Source organism: Argiope bruennichi, chromosome X2, assembly GCF_947563725.1.
Source record: "Argiope bruennichi chromosome X2, qqArgBrue1.1, whole genome shotgun sequence".
NCBI lineage: Eukaryota > Metazoa > Arthropoda > Arachnida > Araneae > Araneidae > Argiope > Argiope bruennichi.
This window is the reverse complement of record NC_079163.1, coordinates 7388044-7414468: the sequence shown is the minus strand read 5'-3', so window position 1 is coordinate 7414468 and position 26425 is coordinate 7388044. Positions and strand designations below refer to the sequence as shown.

The following is a 26425-nucleotide window of genomic DNA, read 5'->3' as shown; positions in this document are numbered from 1 at the left end:
AGGAAATGGAAGTTATTTAACAGCAATGTGGTGCATATTTAAATCATCATAGCTTTGGCAAGGCGTGAAAGAATAAAACTTTCTTGTCTGTTTATATGATCTTATCTGACAACGAAGTGCATCATTTCGAATTCAAACTCTATAGCTTATGTTAAATTTTTTAATGGAATTTATTTTAATAAGTATTGGAAGGCATCAATTAAACTTTTTGGGAAATTATTTTCTGTGCTATTACTCGGAGAAATGTATGTGTTATTAACTTAAATTAATGATAATATTATTTAAATTGCACTCAACTCACATTTTTTACTTCCGAATGTAATCTCATTTGAAATCTTAAAATTTATAAAGTACTCTTTAATTAAGAAATGACTTTAATGACTTTTAATGACTGAAACTGGATTAGACTAGTATTTTTAGATCCTATGTTGAAGTTTTTTCTCAATTGCAGCACGATATTAAAAAATTACAAACTTTTTTGCCATTATATTGGTATTATACTATTGGAGTTATATTGAATATCACGTGATATTTGTCTTATTATCAAGCGATATTAATTTCGTTTTTATCGCATTCAGTGATATTAATTTTATTTTTAAATGATTTTGTTTTATTGTAATTCCGTTGTTTTAGATTGCTTTTAATTATAAAACACAGATATCATTTTGAAATTTATATAATTTAATTCTAAAATTAATTTTATCTGAGGTCCACAGTATTTTGGAAAGTAAGTATTTTGAAGCAATTTTTATGTGTACTTACGAACTTTTACGAAACCCATTATGCACTTGTTATTAGAAAGTTTTTATTTTTGACATATAAAAAAAAGATTAAAAAGGGGGCTTTGTTTGCTGTAAGTCACGCATTTTATAAAATTATAAGAAAATTGGGTCATATTGATTGCTGCAAGGTAGTGTCAAAAGAATAAAAACTTGTATATGAAATCTAATTGTTAAGGATTTTAAAATATTTTACCTGCAAAAATATTTTTTCATTTTAATTGGATTGTTTTAACAATGTATTAATATTTCTAGATGGGAGAATTCATAAACCATTGTTTGTAACAAAAGTTAGAGAAAACCGCATCACCAGTTCTTTTTTCAAGAGCAGAAATGCCCAAGTGAATCTTTTGAATAGTTTTACTAATTTTTGAAACATGGAAGTACAATTATAATGTCATAAATATAATAATTTATCTTTGTCATCTGTTATTTTTTACAGATTTCAGTTTCTTCTTTTCAAATTTTGATTTCTTCAGTAACTTTTATTTTTTAAAAACATTGTTACTAGAGGGGGATATTTAATAAACAGAATTTTCTTATTTCTTTTTTTAAACATGACCCAAATTCATATTTTTAAATCAAAATCAATGAACTGCTTTCTATCTTAGCACGTAACATCTAACTATTTGATTATCAACATGGAAATAAATCCGTGAAAATGTTCATCTGATTAATAAAGAAGTATCTAGAAAACATTTTAAGTAATCCAGATAAATCTTCAGAATTATTGTAATTTTCAAACTAATAAAAATTACATTGTAATACAGTTTGTCGTTCATGTTTTCAAATAAGAAGAAATTATATGATAACAAAATATTTTAGAAATAAGCAAAATGCATAAAGTGTCAAACAAACTTGTTTTGTCTTATATGCATGAACAGAAGAATAATTTAAACGCAGTTATTTATATGACGTGACATTTTCCCCAATGATGTCGTAACAAATTATGTTAAAAAAATGTCAAAAACAAATTTTTTGGTAGATACTGATTTTAAAGAACTTACAAACAATTAATTAGGATGTGAATTACTTAATAATTTTTGGAAAAAAATTCCGATGCTTCAATTTAAAAAAATTATGATAGCCATCAATAAATATATTTAATCCTATCTCGGCAGTAATGCTTTGTATATAAGTACATGGGAATCAAAAATATTGTGAAGCTAATATTTGTTTTCACTTCCTATTTCAAATTTTTAAAAACCGCTCTTTCGGTTTACTAACAGTTCTCTTATTAAGCCTCAGTTATATTTAATTATTTAAAAAATAATTATATTAGCCAAATTATTTTCTTTCTTTTGGATTATAACTAAGATATTCTTCAGTTGTTTCAAAGGTTGAAATGCTTTTTAATAAGCGTCTATTTTTTTTTTCAGGAAATGTCTCACCTAATTCTACGAACGGCTGGTTCCGTCCCTCTGCTATCACTTCTTTCTATGCTTCAACAAAGGGCCCTCAGTATTCAACCACTCAGAGACCACAAACTCATAAACCATCTACTCATTTATTTATTTCAACAAAATCATCAACAACTCGGAGACCACAAACAACTCCAAAATATCGACCATCATGGAAGCCAAGCCCAGGATTCACTACACCTTCAAAATCGCATCTTTTTACTTTTTCCAATTATTATACTACACCTAAAACAACACACTTACAAGTGACCTCAACAACACCCTACAGTTCCAAAAATAGTTCATCAACTAGTAAACCTGTTTCCTTAGTAAAACCGACTCAGAGGGTTTCAACTACAAGAAAGCCAAATAGCACTACTTATAGACCTATTTTCAGTACTAGTGAAAAAACAGTAAGACCAACCCAAAGAGTTTCAACCACAAGAAAGCCTAGCACTACCTATAGGCCTATTTTCGGCACAAATGGACATACAGTAAAGCCGACTCAAAGAGTTTCAACCACAAGAAAGTCGAGTACGTATACCTATCGCCCGATTTTCAGTACAAGTGAAAAAACTCCTTATTCTACAGTTAAACCAACGACATTTAGCGTATCGATGATACCTTTCTTTACAACTTATCGACCGAAGCCACCGGGAACCACGCATTTTAACTGGTTCTCTCCTCCGACAACAAAATTGCCTGTCAGTACTAATAAATACAATGCAACAATTGTGAATGGAAGTGTCTTAGTTGAAAGCACTGTACCCTCAATAATCAGACCGTCTTCAAGCATCAAGCCAACGGGAAGCATATTTTCACCTTCGAAACCATTTATTTCGACTTCAACTGAAAGATATTCAACAACAGTTTCCTCTAAGCAATCAACTCCCTTCCCAAGTAAGTTTATTTTTTATATACTTGAATGCTTGAAAAAATCATTTAGCTCTTCGATATAGAGAAATTTTGAATTTAAGAACAAATGAAACAATCAACAGACCATGTAAAGAGGCTTTTTATCCCAGTGGCATAAGTTGCCAGTACAGAACACTTTTTTTTTCTGCATTACTAAGTATTTATAATTAGCTGAACTAGAACTTGTGTATTTCATATGTAGAAAATTTAGTTAGACTTGTTTAGTCTTGTTTTCTTCTTTTTAAATAACATTTTCGTGATTTAAAACATTGCTGTAAAGGGAGAAAAGCAAAAAATCTTGCTTAGTTAAACCTAGAAAACAGAATATGTGTCAATGTATTTAACAGAAATGATTCATTTGAAAAATTGCAATGCACGCATTTGCCAGTTTCTTAAATTGAGTTGAATGCTTGATAACTCCATGTCCGGCATGTTATATAAAGAAAACAGAATCATTAACCATTTTATTTTTAGTTTTTTATATTTTATTTTTAGTTTCCCCCTGCGGTTTGCAAAATCCTCACCCTCAAAAGAAAGTTGTTGGAGGAAAGAACTCCGCTTTTGGATCTTGGCCGTGGCAGGTAACCGATTTTCGTCTCTTCCTTAGAAAAGTGTCACGAATTTTTGCTCGAAATAAATACCATAATAAAAACAGTAAACTTTGAATGTTTGACTTCTAGAAGATAATATGTTGTCAATGTCTTTCCTCTGAAAAATTGAAATCGAAATGAAAATTTCGTATGTTGAAATGTCCGTCCATAAATTTCATTAACCTTATACATTTGAAAATTAGAATTCAAAATTTATTTTAATTTAATTATAAAAAGGAATAAATATAGAATAGAATAAGGCTCTAAAAATTGAAATAAACAAGGAATTAAAATATGCTTTAACTTGAATATTTTAAGAATTTCTTTAAAAGGATGAAAGAAGCTTGAAGATAAATTGTTCATACTCTGAAAGGGGCATGGACAATGGGTCTTCAAATATATTTGATAAAATACGTGGGACTAAAATGAAATATTCTGACTGTTGAAAAGATGGATGTACTTTATAATAAAAACCAGAAATATCTAAAATTCGATTCATATAAACGTAACTGAAACCTGCATTCTGAGTATTGAAGTATCTACTAACATTCAAAGTGAAGTCATTTCGTGACTCTCTTGTGACTAGTTTTCATGTAGTGTTTGCAGTTAGTACTAGTTGCCAGAAGCAACTAGTACTAACACTAGTACTAACTGTTTGCACTTTCTACTTTTTGTTAAGCAACTAATAGTAACTATTCCGAACCATCTATTTCCAAGGGATAAAGTGTGTGGAATGATCTCAGTTTCACCTCATCAGCTCTTCCTACTTTGGCGACTCTTTAACAGTTGGTGTCTTATAGCCTGAAGCAAAACACATTATGAGGCCTTTCTTTTAATAAAATGATGAATTTAGTTCCATATTTCAGCATACTTTTATATGTTAATGATTTATTTTAGGCTAATATTTTATTAACTTCGAGAATATGTATTTGTTTTTATTATCTACTAGCTGGTACCCGGCATATTGCTGTCACAGAAGAAATAATTTTGGAAATATCGTTTAAAATTTGAAATAGCTATCTTGTTTAATTAGGAATGATAGAAAGAATGATATTTATTTTCTTGTCAACAGTGAATACATCCATTGAGTGAATACGCCCATTGAATAAAATTTGTTCCATTTGTTTACTTTATTATTCAAGTATATTTTTAGGGTAGGCAATATTTTTTGTTTTTCCGTCTTCTGCAGAAACAAATAAATTGTGTGACTCGTGAGCAGCCAACATACAACTGACCATGTGAAAAACATGGATTTTCTAGATTCAAAGCAATAAGTTGGCAAAGTAGTATTATCGCAATCAGATGACAGCGCATAAAATACGAACAAACAAAAATTTCAATTTAAGATATAAAAATTGTACTACTCCTATAACCTTCGTGCAAATGCAAGCAATAAGCTAGCAAAGTTTTGTCGCAATCGGTTGAATGGTACGATAGAGCTTAAATGCGAAGAAACAAAAATTCATTTTTATATATTAGATTATGGCTCCAATATGGTTAGCATCCACGTTTGTACACAATATTATTGAAGCAAATGTTTGGTTATATAAATATTCTAATCATTAAATGAATTTATAAAATCTATAGGAACCTTACCCTTTATACTTGGTAAAATTTTCATATTATTCTAATATTTTATCATTCATTGAATCTGTACTTTTTAAAACCCTTTTTGGCAAATATAAAAATAAAGCTATTTAATCAACTTGCTTGCTACCGCCTCTTAGCTTAGCAGCCCTAGGCATCTACCTGGTCTGCTTAGTGGAAACCAATCACTGGTCTTGAATGCACATCTACTCCATGAAAAACTTCAACCGGTGGGTGGAGGCGTTTTACGTTAGTTTTAAGCAGAGCCAAATTTCCAACACTCAGAGATTATTCACGAATGTGACCTTTATGTATCAGCGGAGTTAAATATTCTTTGCGAAAATTTATTCTTAAATCATGCCGTAGGTTTTGTACAAAATATAATTTTTTATTTAAGTTTTTACTATAGATTTTGTCTAAATCATTTGCGTCGCTGCTTGGAATGCTTTTCAAGGAGCAAGCAAGCATTAATGGTTTTAGACCTTCTGAATACGAGTGACTTGGAATTTACTGCGGTTTCATAGTAGCAGATGTTAGTTTCCAACTTTTCATAGATGACTCTCTTTCTGTCCAAAATTCACGTTAGTATTTCTTTAAGTATGTAGATCATCTGCTCTCACCAATAACCTCACCTTGCGGCAACTGGAGAGTTGAAATTCCATTTCATTTTCTTGATAGTTAAGTACGAGGTGATTCTCCCCCACTCTAAATTCTTCACATCATTACTTGAATCAACGGAAATGGTTCCATTAGCAGTGCAGATAGATCCTCCTAACAAAAAAAAATCTTTTTACAGTCATTATAAAAGCTTATGATGACAAGGAATGGACTAATTCAAAATGGACAGCCCTGTAAATGGCACAGTTGAAAGTGAAATCCGTGTCTTTTTATCCAAAATTAAACAAAATGTGTCTGCCAAATCAATCCCTGTAATTTCAGAGACTGTAGAAATTTTGATTCATTTTAAGAAGGAATATTAAATTGGGTTCTGTAGGTTTGCATTTGAATTTTTTGCATACAATACATTGCGAGCTTTCTTATTTTGATGACCGAAATAATCTCGCAATTTTCCCTCAAGTTGGAAATGAGAATTTGAAATCTTGCCTGTCGCAGTTCATAATGCTGCTGCTTTATTAGTCATGTTAGCATTACTGGTACTTAAAATCTGCATCAACATCTAACTGTATAAGCTGTTCTAAATCTACTGACATAGTTTTCATCTTTGAATGTTGCACATTTTTCAAGACTTTCATTTTGCTTTCCGCAAACTTTCCTTCTTAATAAACTTCAGCAAGCAATTTTCAGCTGATTGTTTTTTTTTCATAGTTTTATTCACCTTTCTCAAATTTTCCTTCTGGTGACAATTTTTAAGGATATAGAGTATTCTTTGGATCTTCGAATGTTTTGAAAAATAACTGCAAAAGAGTTACATTTATGCAGTTTGAAGGCATATGAATTATCTTGGCGGTAGAATAGCAATAACACGGAATTACGGTTGAGTCCAAATGGTCCTCATTGGAGGGAATAATTCAACCTCGCGCAGTTACTATGCACACCGAGGCGAGATCCAATCACAATACCAGAAGCTTCAAATTCCCATATCTGTGTTGCTACGGATAGGGTTATATTTTGAGAAATAAAGTGAATTATCAGTAAAGCGTTCAGATTCATGTTCCACAATATGGATTGTTGTCTTTCTCATGATTTGTATAAAGGCCTTTTCAATATTTGACATTATTCTAATAGTATTTTTGTAAAATTGCACTATCCGTTCTAATAAATTTGAGCCTTTTTCTGAACAATTAGTCAAACAATTTTCTATAAAGCCCTTTGCTGAGACATCAAAAACTAAGCGAAGTTGTATCACCAGTTTTTATTAATAGGATGATATGGTAAACAGAGTCCTTCTTTTTAATCTTTACCTACAACTTCGACAGTTCCCTCTCGAATTCCCTCATGAAACACATTATTGTATTCTCTTAAATGTTCAGATTGAATGAGGTTTTTTTTTTTTCTTTTTGTAATTGAATTAAATCATATAACGTCTGGCTCTTTGTTGCTTTCTAATTCTGGAGGTACACTTTTCCACGACAAATATACTTCGTATCTTTACCTCAGTTTCTTTTAGTAGTTTTACGGAAAAATTCAATAGTTTTTCATTAATTATTTGTCTTGACCTAACTTCGACAGAATATCTTATAACGATCATATTAAGGCTTCATAATTCCGTCAAACCTAATTTCATAGCCTAAGTAATATTCTCCAAAGATTTTGAATAGTTTGTTTCCTTTGAAATGTCCAAGTCTTGTTTCCGTAGCTGTCAAGTTATTGTCAATGGGCTCGATTAATCCAGCGAATAATATACCAGGTAATTTATTTTTATCAATAAACTTACTTCAAGTATATTTTCTCTTTATCTCTTAAATGTATATTAGTCTTTTACAAAATGGGATAAATATTATGATCATGTACAAGTAGAATAGCACCACAAATCTTCTTTTCACCCAAAACAGAAATATAGTGCTTGAAATTTGAACACGAGCTTTGCAATGAAATATTAAAAAAAAAAAAGTGGGATTCTTATTTGGTTTCACTGCCCAATTCCCTCAAAATCCAAAGCACAAAATTGATCTATTGATTTCAATCCTAGTTTATTCGCTTACTTTTTCTTATGAAAGATCTCTGAAAGCCTATCAAACAATTGGGCCGCGGTGGTCTGGTGGTAAGGTCTCGGCTTCGGAACCGGAGGGTTTTATGTTCCAGCCCAGATTCCAATGAAAAGCCGTCGTGTGAGCGGGTATGGTGCATGCTAAATCTGACAGGGCTAAATGCTCTCCCACTGGTGTGGTGTGGAAGTTTGGAGAGGGGTTGCCAGATCAGTTGTCCTCATCTTCATCTGACCGCGGTTCAAAATAACGAGGTCCGTCCCGAAATAGCCCTAGTGTTGCTTTCAAATGGGATGTTAATATAACTAAACTAAACCTATCAAACAATCTTCTAGATTTGTCGTTATTGATGATTTTCTCTAATACCATTACCAGTAATATAGACGACTTCTTCAATGACAAGAGAACTTTCAAATTTATTTCTTGTGCTTTATCTTGCTTTGTTTGATATATGCTTGAACACATGATAATGATGTTTTTTTTTTTTTTTTTTTTTTTTTTTTTTTTTTTTTTTTTTGCATATAGTGCATTTTAAATTGATTTTGTAAACCGTTCAATTTTGACCTGGTTTCAAACAGACAAAACACGTATTTTTCTTCTTCAATGTTTCTTTTTTCTCCTAAAGCAGTCAGAAGTTTTCAAGCATTCTGAGAAATCGTGAAATGACTTATAATGAAATATGTATTGTTTATCATTTTTATCGTCTCTTTTCCTTTCACTAGATACAACGCAAGATGAAATAGGAATTTTATCCTTCTGTTTAATTCTTTGAAATTCTTGATCCTTTACGAAACCTGATGGAGTAAGTTGTAACCGCTCATCATCTTTAACTTCCGATCGAAGAAATTCTAAAAAGTCCTCCAAAATATTCGGCTTATATTTATTCTACTACAAGTCCAGTCCCTATCCTTGATGAGATAAACTGATAACACTGACTTTACTAAGGGGTGCAATATTGATTTCTACTTCACAGATGCCACTCCTTATGTCTTCAGTGCTCGTAGCTGGATTTCTAATTTATCATAAAGAGCATGCAAAAAGAAAATTTCCTCTTCTGCGTTTGCATTAAAACAAGATTCCAAAGTTCGCGTGAATAAATTCGTATAAATAACTCTTCTTTAGTAAAAAAAGTATTTTAATTTTTTAATAGTTTGTTCCCGATGGCTGAAAACTCTTCTTAATCTCTTGCTGACAAACCAGTTTCTGTCACTTACCGAAGATGTCGAATCAATGCAACCATTCTCGAGAATTTTTTTGAATTGTCTCTAGAATCCAAACCATTTCTTTATTTTGCCGTCAAAAATATTTTCATTACAGCTTAAGAAGAAGAAAAGTCCATTTTATTTCTTTTAACACACTGTCATTCGCATTTTCTCCATTTGATGCTAAATTCAAACCAACCTTCGTTTTCCTAGCAATCCATCGATCGCGATAATTTTTTGTTAAATCGATATCACTCAAAAAATTCACCTTCAAAATTTTCAATTGTGGATCACATTACTCATATTTGTTCATCTAATTCAATTAACTTTTCAGTTTTCGAAATACCGAATACTAGTATCAATTCTATCTTACTTACCAGTCCCACTGGAGGGGGGGGGACCTAGTAATTGAGGATGAAAAGCTTCCGGCATGGTGGTTGGTCTTCTACCCTTGTGGATACATGAAAAGTGTAGGGGTCTGACTCTTCCCATCGATGACGGGACGTACTTCCTTAGGGAAGGGTTGTACCGTGACCGGTGATGGCCTCTTAGCCCCATTCCGACAGCCTGTGCGTGTTTGGAGAAAAGATCAGTTTCCCCTCTTTCCTCTCTCTTGTGGTTTTCTGGGATTCTTTGATGTCTATTCATTTTACCGACAATTTACGGGAAACTCCCGACCGACGTCCACAGGCGGGGGTGGTCATACAATGGGTCAGTTGGCAGATTTACGACCATATCCGTATAGGTCACAGGCCGTCGGAATGCGACTTTAGAACTCAACAAGAGTTCCTGCCAGTTGTGCTGTTGCGGCGGTCCGGTCATTCAAGTTTCTCCGTGTGCCTTCCAGCGGGTCGGAGTAGCCAGTTTGTGGTTTGTGGTTATCTTAGCAATTCCAATTTCATAGCGGTTTCGATTTCATCCAATGATTTCGTAAATAATTGACGGAAATAAGTTCCCTCCCCTTTTAAATGATCCATAGTCTTGTTTATGGATGGCAATTTATCAAAAGGTTCAATAAATATTATGAATTTTATACTGAGTGATTTTTTTGAAACTGACACTATTCAGAGCCATCTGTAGCTCGATTTAACAACCGAAACGACACCAAACTCGGTATGGAGGCTAATAATGACACGGAAGTAAAATTCCGTAAAAATAAATAAATAAATAAAACTCGCCGATAGAGATATTAATGGCGCTGTTGTAATTTACCAAACCGGAAATTAGCAGGGGATCTAAGGGGATCAAAACAAAATGTAAATTTAAGTTTTTGCATGCAACAACAGCTATGAAAACTTTGAAATAGTTCCGAAAGATATTCTAAGGAGAAGTGAGCTGGCCGAAGTGAATGTACGGCTTACATTACCAGAAAGCGCATTATTGGTGAAGCTGTATTAACTTGCCGGGGAACTAATCGGAAGCTTAATATTTCACTGTAATTTTGTATGTGTTATTATTATTATTTGTAATACTTTTTACGTTGTACAACGCCACAAATATCACTATAGGTGAATTTTGTAATTAATATTTTTTTTCACGCAATCCTATTTCCCATGTCATCATTAGCCTCCATACCGAGTTTGGTGGCATTTCGTTTGTTAGATCCAGCTACAGATGGTTCTGAATAGTATATTTTAAAAAATCACGCCAATATAAGAACATCTTAATTGTGGATATTTATATAAATTTTGAAAATGTATCTTACATTGAACGACAGCACAATAATTATATAGAATTAATTCAAGTTGAGATGAGTTATTACTGACATCATACGTAAATCACAGTCATAAAACAATACCAGTAAAGTATTCATTTAAATAAAAATAAGAAATTTTATAATCCACTTTTTCTTATCCTTACCACTAGGAGCATAACAGTAACATTTGCTTTTTTTTTTCAATGAATTTTATCGAGTTATTAATTTAGTATTTTCTTTATGCATCTAATGGGAATAATTTTTTTAAGAAATGTAAATTAAACAATTAGTACTTTGATTTATTGATTTTAATTATAAGTTAAATTCGAAATTAAATTGTTAGATTTTTTTTTTCTTTTCGCCCTTAATCTTATTTGCATAGATTTTCTCAATTTTTGCTGAACAATAAAAAAAAAAAAATGTGCATTGTATTACATTGTATGTATTGTAAAATAAAAATTGTCACATCCGATTCTCATAATTTATTCGAATATCGTGCTGCCATCTATTGATTGGGCAAAACATACTAGTTGGATGCTATTTGAAATCTTCACATAATGAAATTTTGAAGCCAAAACAACTCAAATATTGATCGACGCAGTTAATAATTAATTAATATAGTCAATTTGTAATTAATACAGTGAATTCGTGTTTATAAATTTATGTAAGTACTATCACTTATGTATATTATCCTACAATATCAATCGTATATTTCATTTATTGTAAAAACACATGTTTATGATGTTTAGTTTTGTAAGGTACCTGTTGGTTTTTTAAAGACCAATATTAAGTACTGGAAAAGATAATTACTAAACAAGGATTCAAATAAAATAAATAAATGAAAATTCAATGTCTATTCTCATAAAAATTCTAATGCTATGACGTAATTTTAAGGAATTATAAATAGAAAGGTAGCAGTTGAATGTTAGAAACTAAACCAGAATTTCGAAAATTTCTACATAGGGAACTAGAAATTGAAGAATGTAGAAATCCTGTGTAACAGCATATTTTTAAAAATAATGAACGTAATTTTTTAAACCAAATTTGAGTCAGCCTTTGGTAATATAAAATTTTAACTGATTATTGAACTTGAATTCTTTTTTCTTTAATACTGAGTTGAAGGTTTGACTGGAGAAAGCTTTCTCAAGGATCTTATTACAAAGGAAATATGCTACAAGAATTTAGATCTTTTTTTTCATCGAATTAAATCTAAGAAAATAATGGAGTAATCGGTACTTCAATAAATGGAAATATAAAAATTAAGAAAAAAAAATACTAATTAAAACCATCAGTTTTTAGGCTGAATAACAAAGAAATTCACAGATCTTAAATTAATTTGTTAAAAATGAAAAAAAAATATTTTCAAATAAAATGAAACTATTTATTTTTAACTTTTCGGCTATAAGAACTTCTCAAAATGCATCCCTGGCGAAGAATTCGTTCTCAAATTCAGTTCTACTGTTTTTTATAACAGAAAATTAAAAAAACTTTTTTTTTGTTGTTGTATGACTCAAACTTAAATTCAATCCCAACTCAAGAATCAATCGAAATATCGGATTGATAGTTTGTTCCTTTATACATGCCAACTTTAACACAGTACAATTTTTATTTTTTTATCACTTCTGCTCTTGGCAATTTTTTAATTTTAGCGAAAGTTACTGCAGGTTTTTAGCATTTAGTTTAGTTTATATAGATTGTACACTGACTGTTTGCTTTTTTAATGCATTAAGTGTTTTTTTTAATTGCTGATTAATGGGATCGTTCAGTGAATAAAGTAGATCCAGTAAATTTATTTATATTAAGTCCGATGTCAAATTGACTTTTCCGTTTGTACCCATACAGAAATAGAAAATTTAGTTTTATCAAATACTACTCAGAGGATTCCTTTAAATCAGAGCCAAGTATCTACTTTTCCTTATTATTAATTGAAAAATAAATAATCGGGAATAGATTGTGATAATCGAACCCGAATAACTAAAGAATCCAAACACGATCGCTTAACCAAGTTGAAATCCTTCCACATAGAGCTGCAATTTTACTTACATTTCATAATATATAACAAACTGACTACTCCGACCAGCCCTGAGACATATGGATATATCTGAATAACCTTACCACCGCGACAGCATTGGCGGGAACTGAGGTTGAGTCCCAAAGACAATCACCGGCCACAGTACAATCCCTTCCGTGGGAGGTACGACCTTAAGGTAAGAGGTAGGAATAAGCCGATGTAATAATGTAAGGAGGTAGCGGACCTTACATTATTTTTGTACCCACTCAGGTGACGAGAACCAACCACCATACCGGGAAATTCTCAGCCTCACATCTAAGGTGCTTCCCGGTGGGATTACATTTCATTATATAAATGATTATCTTTTATCTCCTCACAAGCCTTTCATTAAAAAAGAACTATTAGTCAATATTATGTAAAGTTCTCAAGTAGCACAGCCTGCTGCTCAATATTGTACAATATTAAAGGATATTATTCAATATTCAACAATATTATACAATACTGCGCATATTATTCGATATCACACAATAATGTACAATATATGTGTGATTCTAGGGTTGTTACTCGGATATTGGCAAAAAATAATGTATGTTAAAAAGAAAAATTTAATACATAAAAAATGAATATTTATGACATCTCTTAAAATAATCATTAATAGACGTTGCGAAGGTCCTTAAGATATATAAAAAAAAAGTAATGCTTTTATTGCAAACTTGTTAGAACTGCAATATTGTTTAAACTTTAACAGCAACTTATATATTTAATTTGAAAAGATTTGAATACAAAATCTGCAATAGCTTCTAAGGCATCATCCAGTCTAAGTTCCATCTTTTTTCTGTGTAATTTTAGTTGTGCAAAATAATTAATAACAAATAACTAAGAAAAAGTTTCTAACATTATTGAATGATCTTGATTAAGAATCATTTGTTGACAATCATTTTAGTGTCAAAGGTGGATGTCATGGTTGTGATACGGCATTGCAACAGTGTAATAATCATCAAAGGACAGCGATTCAAATATGTTCGCCCTACTCATGTTATTTTTTTTCTTCGTAGGCATCTGTACGACGGACATCTTTCTTTGGATTTTCCAGCACTCATCGTTGCGGAGGAGCCCTTATTAGTCGGCAGTGGGTCGCAACAGCTGGGCATTGTGTAGATGAGTAAGTTTTCTTATCGAAAATTTCAAGAACATCGAGCATTTTGTTATTTTTTTTAGTCACAAAGATTTTTCTATATGTATACACTATTACTTGTCCGAAATGGCAAAAAAATAGCGTCTGTATCTTGAATCATCTTCCGTATTTAACTGATTTAGCACTCTTTATTCCCAAAACTTAGAATGAGGTTTAAAAGGTGCTATTTTGATGATACTGTGACCATATAAAGAGTTTCGACGGGGGCTTTGCATGTCATTCCGCGAAGTGAACTGGCCCGGGCATTCAAATAATTATTCAATAAATCATTATAATATTAAGTTGATTTATTAATAATAACAGCAATATCAGAAAAATTATTTATTATTAGTTATATTAATACTAAATAATTATTAAACCGACATGAAACCAGAGGGGAAATTTGTTTTGATTTTTTTAATTAAAAAAAATCAATTGATCGAAGTTCGACTAAAGATTTCCATCCCCCCTACTGAAAAGTAAGGCAAGCTGGAAATCCTCAATAACAGATCTTAATTTTAAATCTACAATGCTTGATTTAAATTTAGGGGCTGGCCTTCTACTGGTCAGACATCCTTCCTTGAGCTGATGGATCCTTTCTGCTACTGATGGGTTTTGACCGTCGCAATTTGCCTCACGCCTCTTCGTGGCGGTGGTAGAGGGTAATTAGAGCAAAGAGAATTGTTCAGAGGCTGCGATGGAGGTGAAACTTAGACAATTTGTATCTTAGTGAGGTCGTAAAGACTATTCCACCTTGAATAAAACCAAACCTTAAAAAACTTGTAAAGCGGGACCTTTGCAACAAACATGAAGAAAATTTGCAGATATGAGTTTGTTTAGAGCAATGTCAAATGAAAATTTATTATAATTGATGTGTCAGGTGATGTGATTAAACTTCATTGCAGTAAGATGAATGAAATGATTTATTTTTATAGTAATATGTGTGATACTGCACATCAAAATGATGAATAAGTCCAGCTGAATAAATGCATTACAGTAGACTCCCGATTATCCGCGAGCGGATTATCCGCGCCTACCGCACAAAGTTTTTTTTTTTTTTGCTTCCAAGCAAAGAGAAAATGCTTCCAAAGCAAGAAGCAAACACAAATGACTGATTTCTTCAAAAAGGAGTAGTTTTACAGTTATGCTTTTGTAATTACATAGTACATTACAGTATTAAAACAGTACATATGTATTAATTTTTCTGTGCATCCTTGGCGCCTCTCGTACGCACAAAGCACTTTTCTGTTTTCATTAACAAAATGCATTTTAGGTTAGTTTTGAGTGATATACTAAAATATTAAGCGTTAGTTAAACATTTCCTGTTGTTTATTTTACGTTTCATTGTACATAAAACGATTTTTCAAAGTTGGAATGACTGTTTTCTCTTCTGCTATACCCGTTTTTAGCTTTTTTCGGATTATCCGCGATTTTTGTTATCCGCGGCGGCCGCGCCACCCAATTCCGCGGATAATCGAGAGTGTACTGTATTAGATAAGTTTTTTTGTGTATGTTAATTATTTTAAAGATTGTATAAAATTAAAAGCTTCATTTCGATTGAGATGAGTCCTGATAGACATGTATATTCATTTTTGACATCATTGCTATTTAAGCAAAAAAAAAAAAAAAATTTTTTTATAAAAGCTGAATATGGATATTTCATGTGAATGGATATATGGATATTTATGTGAATGTTCCTTGGTGCGCAATTATTGTCCCATTGGAATGACATGTGAGCTTTAGGGAGTCAGAATCCCTGGGATTCAGTGAAAATTAACTGCTAAAAGAAAACTGAATTCCATTATTCGATAAGACAATCCCTTTCCTAAAAATAAAATCTATAAATCTTAATAATTCAAACTCATGGCAATAGTTTGTATCAAAAGTATCTAACCACTTGCCAAATATTTGACGGATAATTGATCCGTTTTTGTTCTTCAAATCCCATTGATTTTAAATGAGATGTGAAACCAGATAAAGCTCTGAAAAGAAAAGAAAAATCTATAATTTTATAGACAGTTAAATACTTTGTCAACCCTCTTTTATGTGACTTTGGGTTGGTTAATGTCTACGGTGTTTGAAAACCTTTTTGGCAAATAACCTGAAATATTCCCACCGTTTTAACTTACTTCCAATCTCAATTATTATAGAATCGCATTTTTGGGACATATCGTGTTAGGTATACCTGAGTATTAAACTAAGATCCAATGAGCTTTTTTTTAATTTAAAAATTAGTATCTCGGTTATTGAAGCTAAAGAAAATTCAACCATCCATTTTAATAAATGAATACCAGCTAATGTGTAGAACATTCTAATCATTTTTATGACATTTACACTGATTTAAAAATCTAGTTTAACATTTTGATGTAACTAACTTCAATTTAAAAACTTGGAATGGAGAGATGCGTTCTATTAATTTATTTTTTTATTTTCAGTTTACTTTTATCTCAGATAAAGATAAGGGTTGGCGAATATGATTTTGCTAGTGTTCAAGAACCGCACGGCTATGTGGAAAGAGGAGCAAAAAAGAAAATTGTTCATCCGAGGTACAATTTCTTCACATATGAGAATGATTTAGCACTGGTGCAGCTCGAGGAAGCAATTGATTCAGAAAAATACCCTCATATATCTCCAATTTGTTTACCTCCAGTAGAAGAAAGTCTTGTTGGAAAAAATGCAACTGTTACTGGCTGGGGGAGGCTCAGTGAAGGTAAGTTCTTAGAGAAATGAATTTCATAGTTTTCTTTGTTTATACTCAAAGAATATGGCATTCCATTTGAGTTGTTTAATTTAACTAAATTCTATAAAGTACGAACGTCAATTGACGAAAAATGAACAAGAAAACAAAATGATAATTTGTAAAGAAAATATATGTAGCAAATTTCAAAAATATATAGCAGCAATGTTAAAATATATAAAACAGTAATAGTTTTGAAATTAGTAAATAGTCGAAGTTGTTGATTTTAAAAACAGTATGTATTTTCCTAAAATCTATTACATTATCGCAATTCAATTATATATTGATAAAAAGTAATTGGCAAAGGACAACAAGGCAACATTTCGATAGAACTCGTGTGCTCTGAAATTCTGCTTAAATTAGTTTATCAAATATTATCCAAAAAGAATTTTTTTTTTTTTAAATTCTGTTCAATTTTTTTTAACGCGAGATTTTATAAGTAAAAATAAAAAAAGGGCGTAGCAACTTCAGCAGCGCATTTTTATTTTCACAGTAAAAAGTGAACGATTAACAGTATGTTGAAGAGAGATCAGTGTATATGGGGTACAGTGTATAGGGTTAGCAAGAAATAAGTTACCCACTTCAGAGGGGCCTAAAATACGTTCTATTGGTCCAAATAAGATAAAATTTGAACTACAGATTATTCAGATGATGCAATTTACATTTATTAATTAAAAAAATAGTACAAAAATTCACCAATAGATGGCATTGTAACACAAATGGCATTTATTTGCATATATTGAAAATGTGAAACATAATTTGCATTACAGCGCATGTCTATTACCATTTTTCTTTGAATAAAAAGAAGGCAGATTCTGCACGGACATTAGTTTCTTCTCTGTCCGTCATGTTACAAGAATCAATGAAACTCCTTAGCTGCTCTAAAGGAATTTCGTCGTATGAAGCAGATACGAAGAGGTCCAATGTCTCCAGGTTCCCTATGCCAGATGATGCAGAAATGTGAAAAAACTGGGCAACGTGGCATTTTTTCAGGCGGAGAACGAAAAAAAATCCCAGCATCGAGAATTTTGCGATCGCGCTCGTTGAAGCCAGCAATTAGTCGCCGCATAATAGTGTGAGTTTGCCAGTTGTTTCCCGTGTTCTGGATATGCCGCATTCAACTGTACGAAAGCTCGTACGACAGATTTTGCATTCTTATCCATAGAAAATCAAATCTGAGCACCTGTTGCAGGATGGGGACTTAGAGCTCCTTAAAATTTTTGCACTTCAGTTCCTTGCTCGAACGGTGGCTGACACAACTTGGCCATGGAACATTCTGGGGAGTGATGAGGCCCACTTTTGCCTGAATGGGCAAGTTAACATCCACAACTGTCGAATTTGGGCAGAGGAAAACCCTCACGTTATCCAGGAACAACCCTTGCATCCTAAAAAAGTGACACTATGGTGTGATTTTACAGCTACCTTTATCATTGGACCGAATTTCTTTGAAGAGATAACTTGAAATGGAATCCAAACTTGTTCTGTCACAGGACAAAGGTACCATGATATGTTGAAGGATTTTGTAATGCCTTCTACAGTGTGGATGCCTTCAAGATATCCTTTTCATGCAGGATGGTGCACCATCTCATATTGAAAAAAAAAAGTAAGTCGTGTAAAGCGATTGTTAATACAGCATTTCATAGAAGCACGAGTTATCAGCCGTCATTTACCAATAACATGGCCTCCTCGCACGCCGAACATCCCCCCTTGCTACTTTTGGTTGTGGGGTTATTTGAAGGACAATATCTACGTCAAAGGCATCAAATCTCTACCAGATCAACATTTGGCGCCACATTCTTAATATTCCTCACTCCAGTCATCTATAGAAAATATGGTTCTCCGTTTAGAGCATATTGTTGAATATGAAGAGGACGTATTGAGCAATTTTAATTTTACTTTATTTAACAATTATAAACCATATTAAATGGTTTTATGTGTATTATAACTTCCCCTAACGGCGAATTTTTGTACTAATTTTTTATTTAATAAATGTAAAGCGCACCATCTCAATAATCTGTAGTTCAAATTTTATCTCATTTGATGAACAGAACGCATTTTAAAGCTCTCTGAAGTGGGTAACTCATTTCTTGCTAACTATGTATTTCTTGGAAATTTTATAACTGTCTCTAGCTGCGATAAACAATATTTAAAAATAAAATCAATCTACATTACAAAATTTTAAACGAGTGAATTTTTTATCAGCATTTCAGCAATTATTTTTATATATTCGCGATTTTATTCAAAACTGAGAATTCACAAATACATATAAATTGTATTCGAAAAAATTCTAATTCAGTCTCTGACTGGAAATCAATTATTCGTCGAAATGTCATATTTGCCACAATTAATATTTCCATTTGAACTATTAATTGTGATAAATATTCAAATTTGCAATATTGAATGACACACACTCATATTTTTTAAGGAATAATTCTTCCGCCAAAGAAGTTCCTAGTCCCAGCATCAAACTATGGAATTCAAATAGCCCTGCGTTCACTCAATCTGATTATCAAGCAGTGACATTCATATAGAAATGCTTTTGCATAGCTTTCTGTTTTAAAGAATCGTAAATATTCTAGATCTGTTCTTTTGTAAGACATATTTTTGACTGTCCTGAAAATCATCTTATTTGTATTCCTTTCCTGTAAAAGACATTATTTTTCCTGTTTTGTCCACTGTCTCCTTCGAACTTTTATTGGAATTCGGCACTATTTTTGCAATCATTTGCTGAATTCGTTCAGTTTTGATGTAAATCGAATATGATTTTACGTATGTCTGAAACTGATATTACCCTCCAAAATGTAACGAAATTTAATAACTTAAAAATGACTCTTCGAATAAAAAAAGTCATTTTTATTCTCCCAGGAATTTGATCACGTCTACGAATACACTTGCATGTTGCTGTGATAACAGCGCTAGTATTAAGGAAATTATTTTGTAATTATTTTCACAAGCACAAAATTATTTCACTGTAATGCTTGTTCACGACGTTTTCATCAAAGCGTAGTTTATCATATTTTTTTACACCCCCATCAAAAGATCTTTCTTTTATTGTGTCTCCATTATCAATTAACTGGAGAGGAGCAGTATCTCAGACCGCTAATAATAAACTTTCAGTCACCCCATTCTATTTTTAGCTCAATCGAATGGATTGATCCAGTAGCTTCTTGTTTCGTGACCTTCACTACACGTGCTCTTTCTCAACCGGTTTCAGCGGATGCTTTTTTTTTTTTTTTTTTTAAAGATTTGAACTATTTCTTTGCACCACGTCAGTGAGACCGCACTCCCCTTTTAGTGTTCCGGAATTATAAAAGGCTTAGCCGATGGCTCTAAAACTGGGTCCTCAAAATATCATCCAACTTACTGATCCTCTTTATGAATCAGAGCTCTAGAGTTTCTAAATGAAGCAGAAAAAAATTTTAGTGATGAAGATAATTGTACAGAAAAATTTTTCGATGAAAGAAATTCGACTGATTCTGATATGTATGTTCAAATATAATTAATTTTTCTAATGATAATGCATTTGAAAAATTTCTAAAATATATGAATACGCCAAGAGAAACATCTACAGAATTTACAGGCGGATTTTTATACTAATACTTAACCTGTATGTTTAAAATGCCCTGAAAAACCATGCTACGAATGTTCACAAGTTTCTACTTAGGGATGATGCCTATAAAAAAAAAAGGTCAATTTTTTTATTTTCCATATAATTATTTAATTTTCCCTGATATTGTTTTCTGTGTACCTTTGGATACTGGAAAAACAAATGAAATAAAAAGTGATATGTTTTTTCAAGAATATTATTTGTTGTAACATGTAATTTGAGAAGAAAATGTGATCAAACGCAATTACTTTTTCCTATGATAATATATTTGGAAAAATTTCTAAAACATATTTATATATCAAGAAGAATATCTGCAGAATATATTGGCTGATTTTCATGCTAATATTTTACACTCAAATTGAGTTTTCTATTGAAAGAAGATGCGGTCTCGTAGACCACACCTCCCCACTTGAGTCCTAAATTTTCACCTCTCCAATTAAGGGTTAAGAAGAGAGAAATTTATCAATACATCAAAACAAATGAAAAAGATCTTTTTCTTTGATTTTTAAATTGACTTTATAAGATTAATACTAAGGAATGAGTTATAAAGAGAGGAATTTATATTGTTAGCTCTGATTTATAGTGAACTCAATTCGAATCCTCTAAATTAACACATTCTTTATCAAATTTAAGTATAATCTGTAAAAGTATGCTCTCTGTTCAAGGTTCAGTCATCGATCATTGATGTAATTATGCTGATTCTTTTTATAAATGAACGAAAAATTGAACTTTTGCGAAAAAGTAAGCACATGAAATATACAAATTAAGCGGCTGATAGTGCTCTATATAGTGGAATTTGAATGTGAAGTATTGTTTCCTGTGAATGATCCGTTTTCATTAAATGTACTTTTTGACTTAAGTACAAATGGAATATGCTCAAAAATCTAAATATCAATCAAAGTTTTTAAGCTGTAAATCATTTAGTAAATAGGCTAGTCAAGGGAAGTCAATAGCTGCAGTCGAAGATATTTTTTTTTTGTTATTGCTATCTCAAAGAATCCGAAAAAAGGATTTCAGATCTTCAAACTACCATAGAAACTTGAATTACACTTTGTGTTGCTGCATGCAGACTTAATTATATAATAATTTTTCCAGAAGATCAGTATTGGTACCCCAATCAGTTCATCTTCTAAGACGGGATATAATAATTCATTGTCATGCTGAATGCAACCAAGAGTAATTGGATTATGTGTAGACGGTACTATGATTCTAGAAGTGATTTGATTTGGAAGAAGTTAGGAAGATGTAATTAATCATCACTTATTCATAGGGTCGTCTTATTATTAATTTAGAAGGCCTGAGACATAGGCTCAGTGACGTAGTGAAGGTAAGTGGCACCCGGTGGGTATAATATAGGGTGGTTATAATTAAAGTTCCATTTTGAAGCTATCATAAAAGGAAAACTACCGGACCAAATGTTATCAATCTTAGTAATAGTTTAAACAAGGTCATGGAAATTTCTTTTCTGCTCCCCCCCTCCCAAAAAAAAGTTCAAAAGCTCATCACAAGCACTGTTGGCTTATGGTGATAATTTAAACAATTTGGCGGAATTGAGAGATGCGATTACCGATATGTGCGTAACATTTTTCCTGATATGCTAAGAACTACTGTTGTGAATGCAGTAATGCGATTTAACTTGCTTTCAGAAAATGGTGGACGCCACATTGAGCATGCTTTGTAATACGTCTCAGAAACGATTAAACACCTTGTAAACCGAAGTCTTAATGTCCTATTTTGTTTAACAATATTGCATACAGCACCATTTTCTCCCTGGTCGTGAGTTTTTGAACTTTTTTCTTTGGCGGAAAAGAAATTATCTTGATCTCCTTTAAAGTATTGCCAAGTTTGATAACATTTGGTCCAATAGTTTTCCTTTTATGACCATTTCAAAGTGGAACTTTAATTATAACCACCCTGTATTTTATCTGTCGTCAGAAGAGATTTAACAAGTGTAAATGACACACGGGGTATATTATAAAAAGTGGAAAAGAGGTTAAAAAAAATGATATAAATGCACTAATGTTCTGTGCCTATAGACACCCATCCAGACTAGCTCCCAGAGTATCCAAGTTTCTCTTGACCTTCCGATCACTCAATGCCTCTCTGCTTGCGGTAGTGAAATTTGGCTTCCCATCAGAACCGTAACCAGAAATTTCAGAGAATGTGATCCAGCAAAAATACCTTCCTTATAGAATAATTAAGGAAGGAAAGAATTGTTCCTTTATAGGTGCTTTAAAATTTAGTAAATCGTTGGAAAAAGAGCCTGCAAGTCAGCTTCTTCCACTTCTGATCGTATAGATAATTAATTTTAAGGGTCAGATTGCAAAAAAATGCTTGTATATTCAATTTTATATATTTATTTAATACAAAATACAATATTAAATACAAGAATACGATCACCTATTTAAATATATATGTATTTTTTTTTAAAAAATTAAATCAGTATAGAATGACGACTCCTTCGGAACAACTAATTAACCATTTGATAAGATGTCCCTTCTTATTCATGGAAGATTCCGTTTCCACAGAAGCGATTTCATCGTGTTTTTGATTTGATTCAATTGAAAATGGCTGGATTGATTACTTGAACTACGACTTTCCGTAACCTTTTTGTTAGATGACATATTCTTTTGGACAATTTTTCTTATTTCGATCTCTTACAACATTAAGGGCACTCGAGATTTTAAAGAGTTTCCACGTGATTTTTGGGTTTTAAATAACTGAATACATTCACTTATTTGCAGATTTAAATACTAAAAATGCAGCAATTTGGTGCTCGTATCAGAGACGTTATTGTAAACGAAGGGTTGAATTGCATATTCTTGATGGAGGTTCTGTAATAGGTTATAAAATTGTCAACTAAGTCTTGGAATCCTAAGGATATTTAGGAGTGTTGTTAATCCGAACAATTTACTAATATGCGTTAATATTTGAATACACAAATAATCTTTAATATCAGTATATTTAAAAATGGAGGATATCCCTCGAAGAGGTAGCTCAACTTCATCGTTAAATTTCAACCCACTGCATGGGATGACTTAACTCACAAAATGACTGTCTACATCATAAAGCAGCTTAAAATTGCACTTTCAGAAAAGGCACAGCCATTATTTGCTTTTATCTCCCCCATGCATACCTATTAACAGCCAATTTTGCCCTTCCCTTAAATAATGCATTTTGATAGATAAATATAAGTTTTCATACTGACCGTGAGTGAGCAATATGGAAACTCATCACTCTCGGAAGCCCTATAATATTTAAACAACACTACATACCCTCATTTCAATTTGTTCCTATTGGACAAAATATTGCCTGCTGCCTAATTTTCACTTTTCATTTATTCATATATACTCCTAAGTCCAATTTTGATTTTATTTGCTAATAACTGACATTAATTTTGAACATTTAGTTGAAAACCTAAGGGAATATAACTTTTCAGACTGTATCTTTATTTTGATAAGCAGCTTACATATGAATGGAGACCATAACTACAGAATATTGTACAAATCATCTTCATTATGGCTATAACAGGCCCTGGAAAAAAGCTAATATTTTTTTTATAAGAATTACATTCATGAGCAAGGCTTTACAGCTATAAGTGCCTATTTTTGTAATCCATGTCCAGTGACTAAAATTATCAATAAAACCTAGACTAAATTGCAATCTGTTTCGTAACATTTGCTAAATAGTGATATAGTGATAAGTAAAGCGAATACTTCTATTTAATATGCACATCTTAAAACTGTATTGTTACGAAGAAATAACAGTTTGCTTATCATGGAGATTTAGTGTAGAAAGTCATTTTTATTCATATATAGAATTGCTCAGAAAAGAATTAAACCTCCGTGAATTTAGCAGCAAATGAAAGTAACTCCTTTGTTTTATCTTCTCTGAGTAGTACATTTTCTGTTACTGCCACCAAATTAAAGATATCATCTATACATGTTCTTACAAGTAGTAAATATTTTTTTTTAAAAAAAGGTAACATTTCATTTCTTTTTATAGTATTAAGGTGAAGCGTGTCAGCTTTTCACTCTACAAATTAAAGTATATGCACATTAATGAAATTTAAAAATTAATTTTGCAGGAGGAATACTGCCATCAATACTGCAAGAAGTTCAGGTTCCAATAATCAGTAATGAGAAATGTAAAAATATGTTTCTGGCGGCTGGAAGGCATGAATATATTCCAGACATATTCATGTGTGCAGGATTTGAAGAAGGTGGCCGAGACTCCTGTCAGGTAAATACATTTTGAAATAATTTCTATGAAACTGATGAAGTTTCCTATCTGAACGGGATCGAAAGAGCGCTGGTTCTATCATTTTCTCGCCGGGGAGGTTGCTAACTCGCATATGGTCAAAATCATCCTCATTGTGCAGCTTCAATTAAATTAAAAGTTCGTGCTGGTTTATGCAACTAATAATTGAATAAATTCTGGGATATCCAAAAAATAATTTATCAGACCAATTCCATGAATGCTGAGTTTCAGTTTTAGTTATATTAACGTCCCATTTTAAATCAACACTAAAGCTATTTTGGGACGGATCTTGTCATTTTGAGCAGCGATAAGATGATGAGGACGACACCTGAGCTAGCACCCCCCACTCCCTCCCTCTCCAACCCATGAATGCTGAAGGGAATAGGACATGTCGAGTGCAAAGTTTTATATAAATCAACAAAATAGATTATAAAGATAAATAGGGATTGCAATATAGGACCAAAAGTTCAATACCGGTATCGTTATTTTTTAGATCTTAGTACCGGGATACCGGTTTCAATACCGGTAGTAGAAATTCTAGAAAAAGAAAGAAAACACAGGCGTTTCTTTGTTTTATTTGCCAGTTTTATTAGTGCAAATATAGCAAAAAATAATTTGTAACTTATAAATTATAACAGTATATAAAGAATCACAAAAAAGTAAAGGAACGTCTCATTTATTTCAATTGCAAAATAGTGTAAATATCACTATTCAGTGGTACAATTAAAAATTTTTGAAATGTGATTGTAAAAAACATAATGCATCAATTGTACTGTCATTAAGCCTGGAACGTAATTTTGTGGAAAGATTACCAGCTGCCGAAAATGCTCTTTCGGCATTTACGCTAGTTGGTGATACTGTTAGCAACGCGCGATATATTTTTTCCAAGTATTTACCCCTAAATCTCTCGTCTTCAAATAAATCGATTTCTCGTAGGATGGTTTTGGATATAGCTGATTTCTGTATTGCATTTTGGTTTGTTGAAATTTTTATTTATCGCTAATTCCAATTTTTGTTCAAGAGAATTCCTTTTCACTATCGATATTAGTGTCATCAAAATCTTCGGTAACTGTACCGAATTCTTCTGAATGTGGATAGGTTTGTGGGTAAAAATTTTAGAAAATTTGCTATAAACTTGATCAGATTTGACTTGATTGGTCCCTTTCATTTTTAAAACCATTATAATTATGTAAATACCCTAAGACATTCTGCATTACTAATTATCTGTAATATTTACGTCTCATAAAACGCGAGTCTTCATTGTTAAATGTAAACATCTCCTTTCATCTTTCCTCTCGCCTCTATTTTGTCGAATTAAACCCATCCTAATGCATGCGCAAAAGCACGCAGGGTTTTACGATCCGTTGTCAAATAATATTTTATCACTTCTTTTGATTGTACGATGCAACTTAGTATTCATAGTCTAATTTCGTCCTTTAGGGAGACAAACAGAAACATACTATTTTACTATGTTGTCGATCCCTGAACATATATTGGAGACAATTTAAAAAATTTCTCATAAATACTGGTATTACAAAATTGTACAAATGGCTCAAATACCGGTATTCGGTATCGTAATCCCCGATTGTAACCATACCAGTGCTATACCTATTTTCCAATTTGTAATGTTGGGTAAATCAGTATGTGTTGACGTCTTGTTTCGGTAACTTAACCAACTGCTGTAAAAAAGATCTTTCTTTCAAAAGATCTTGTAAAAGAGAAGAATATGCTATTAAGAGAATAAAATTTTATGGAGAAAATGCCAGCATTGTTTTCAATATTCGCACTTTGTGACCAAACT

The 26425-nt window shown here is 32.0% G+C and overlaps 1 protein-coding gene across 2 annotated transcripts in view; it reads left to right on the top strand.

Annotated features, from left to right (window-relative positions):
* The window catches only part of LOC129960588 (serine proteinase stubble-like), a 64358-nt gene that overhangs the window by 36184 nt on the left and 1749 nt on the right, over nt 1-26425 (top strand). For both annotated transcript variants that reach the window (XM_056074082.1, XM_056074083.1), the window contains exons 4-8: nt 2159-3079; nt 3590-3675; nt 13902-14008; nt 16456-16730; nt 24452-24606. In XM_056074082.1, coding sequence (XP_055930057.1) covers nt 2159-3079; nt 3590-3675; nt 13902-14008; nt 16456-16730; nt 24452-24606 — 1544 coding nt within the window. The remainder of the gene's footprint in view (nt 1-2158; nt 3080-3589; nt 3676-13901; nt 14009-16455; nt 16731-24451; nt 24607-26425) is intronic.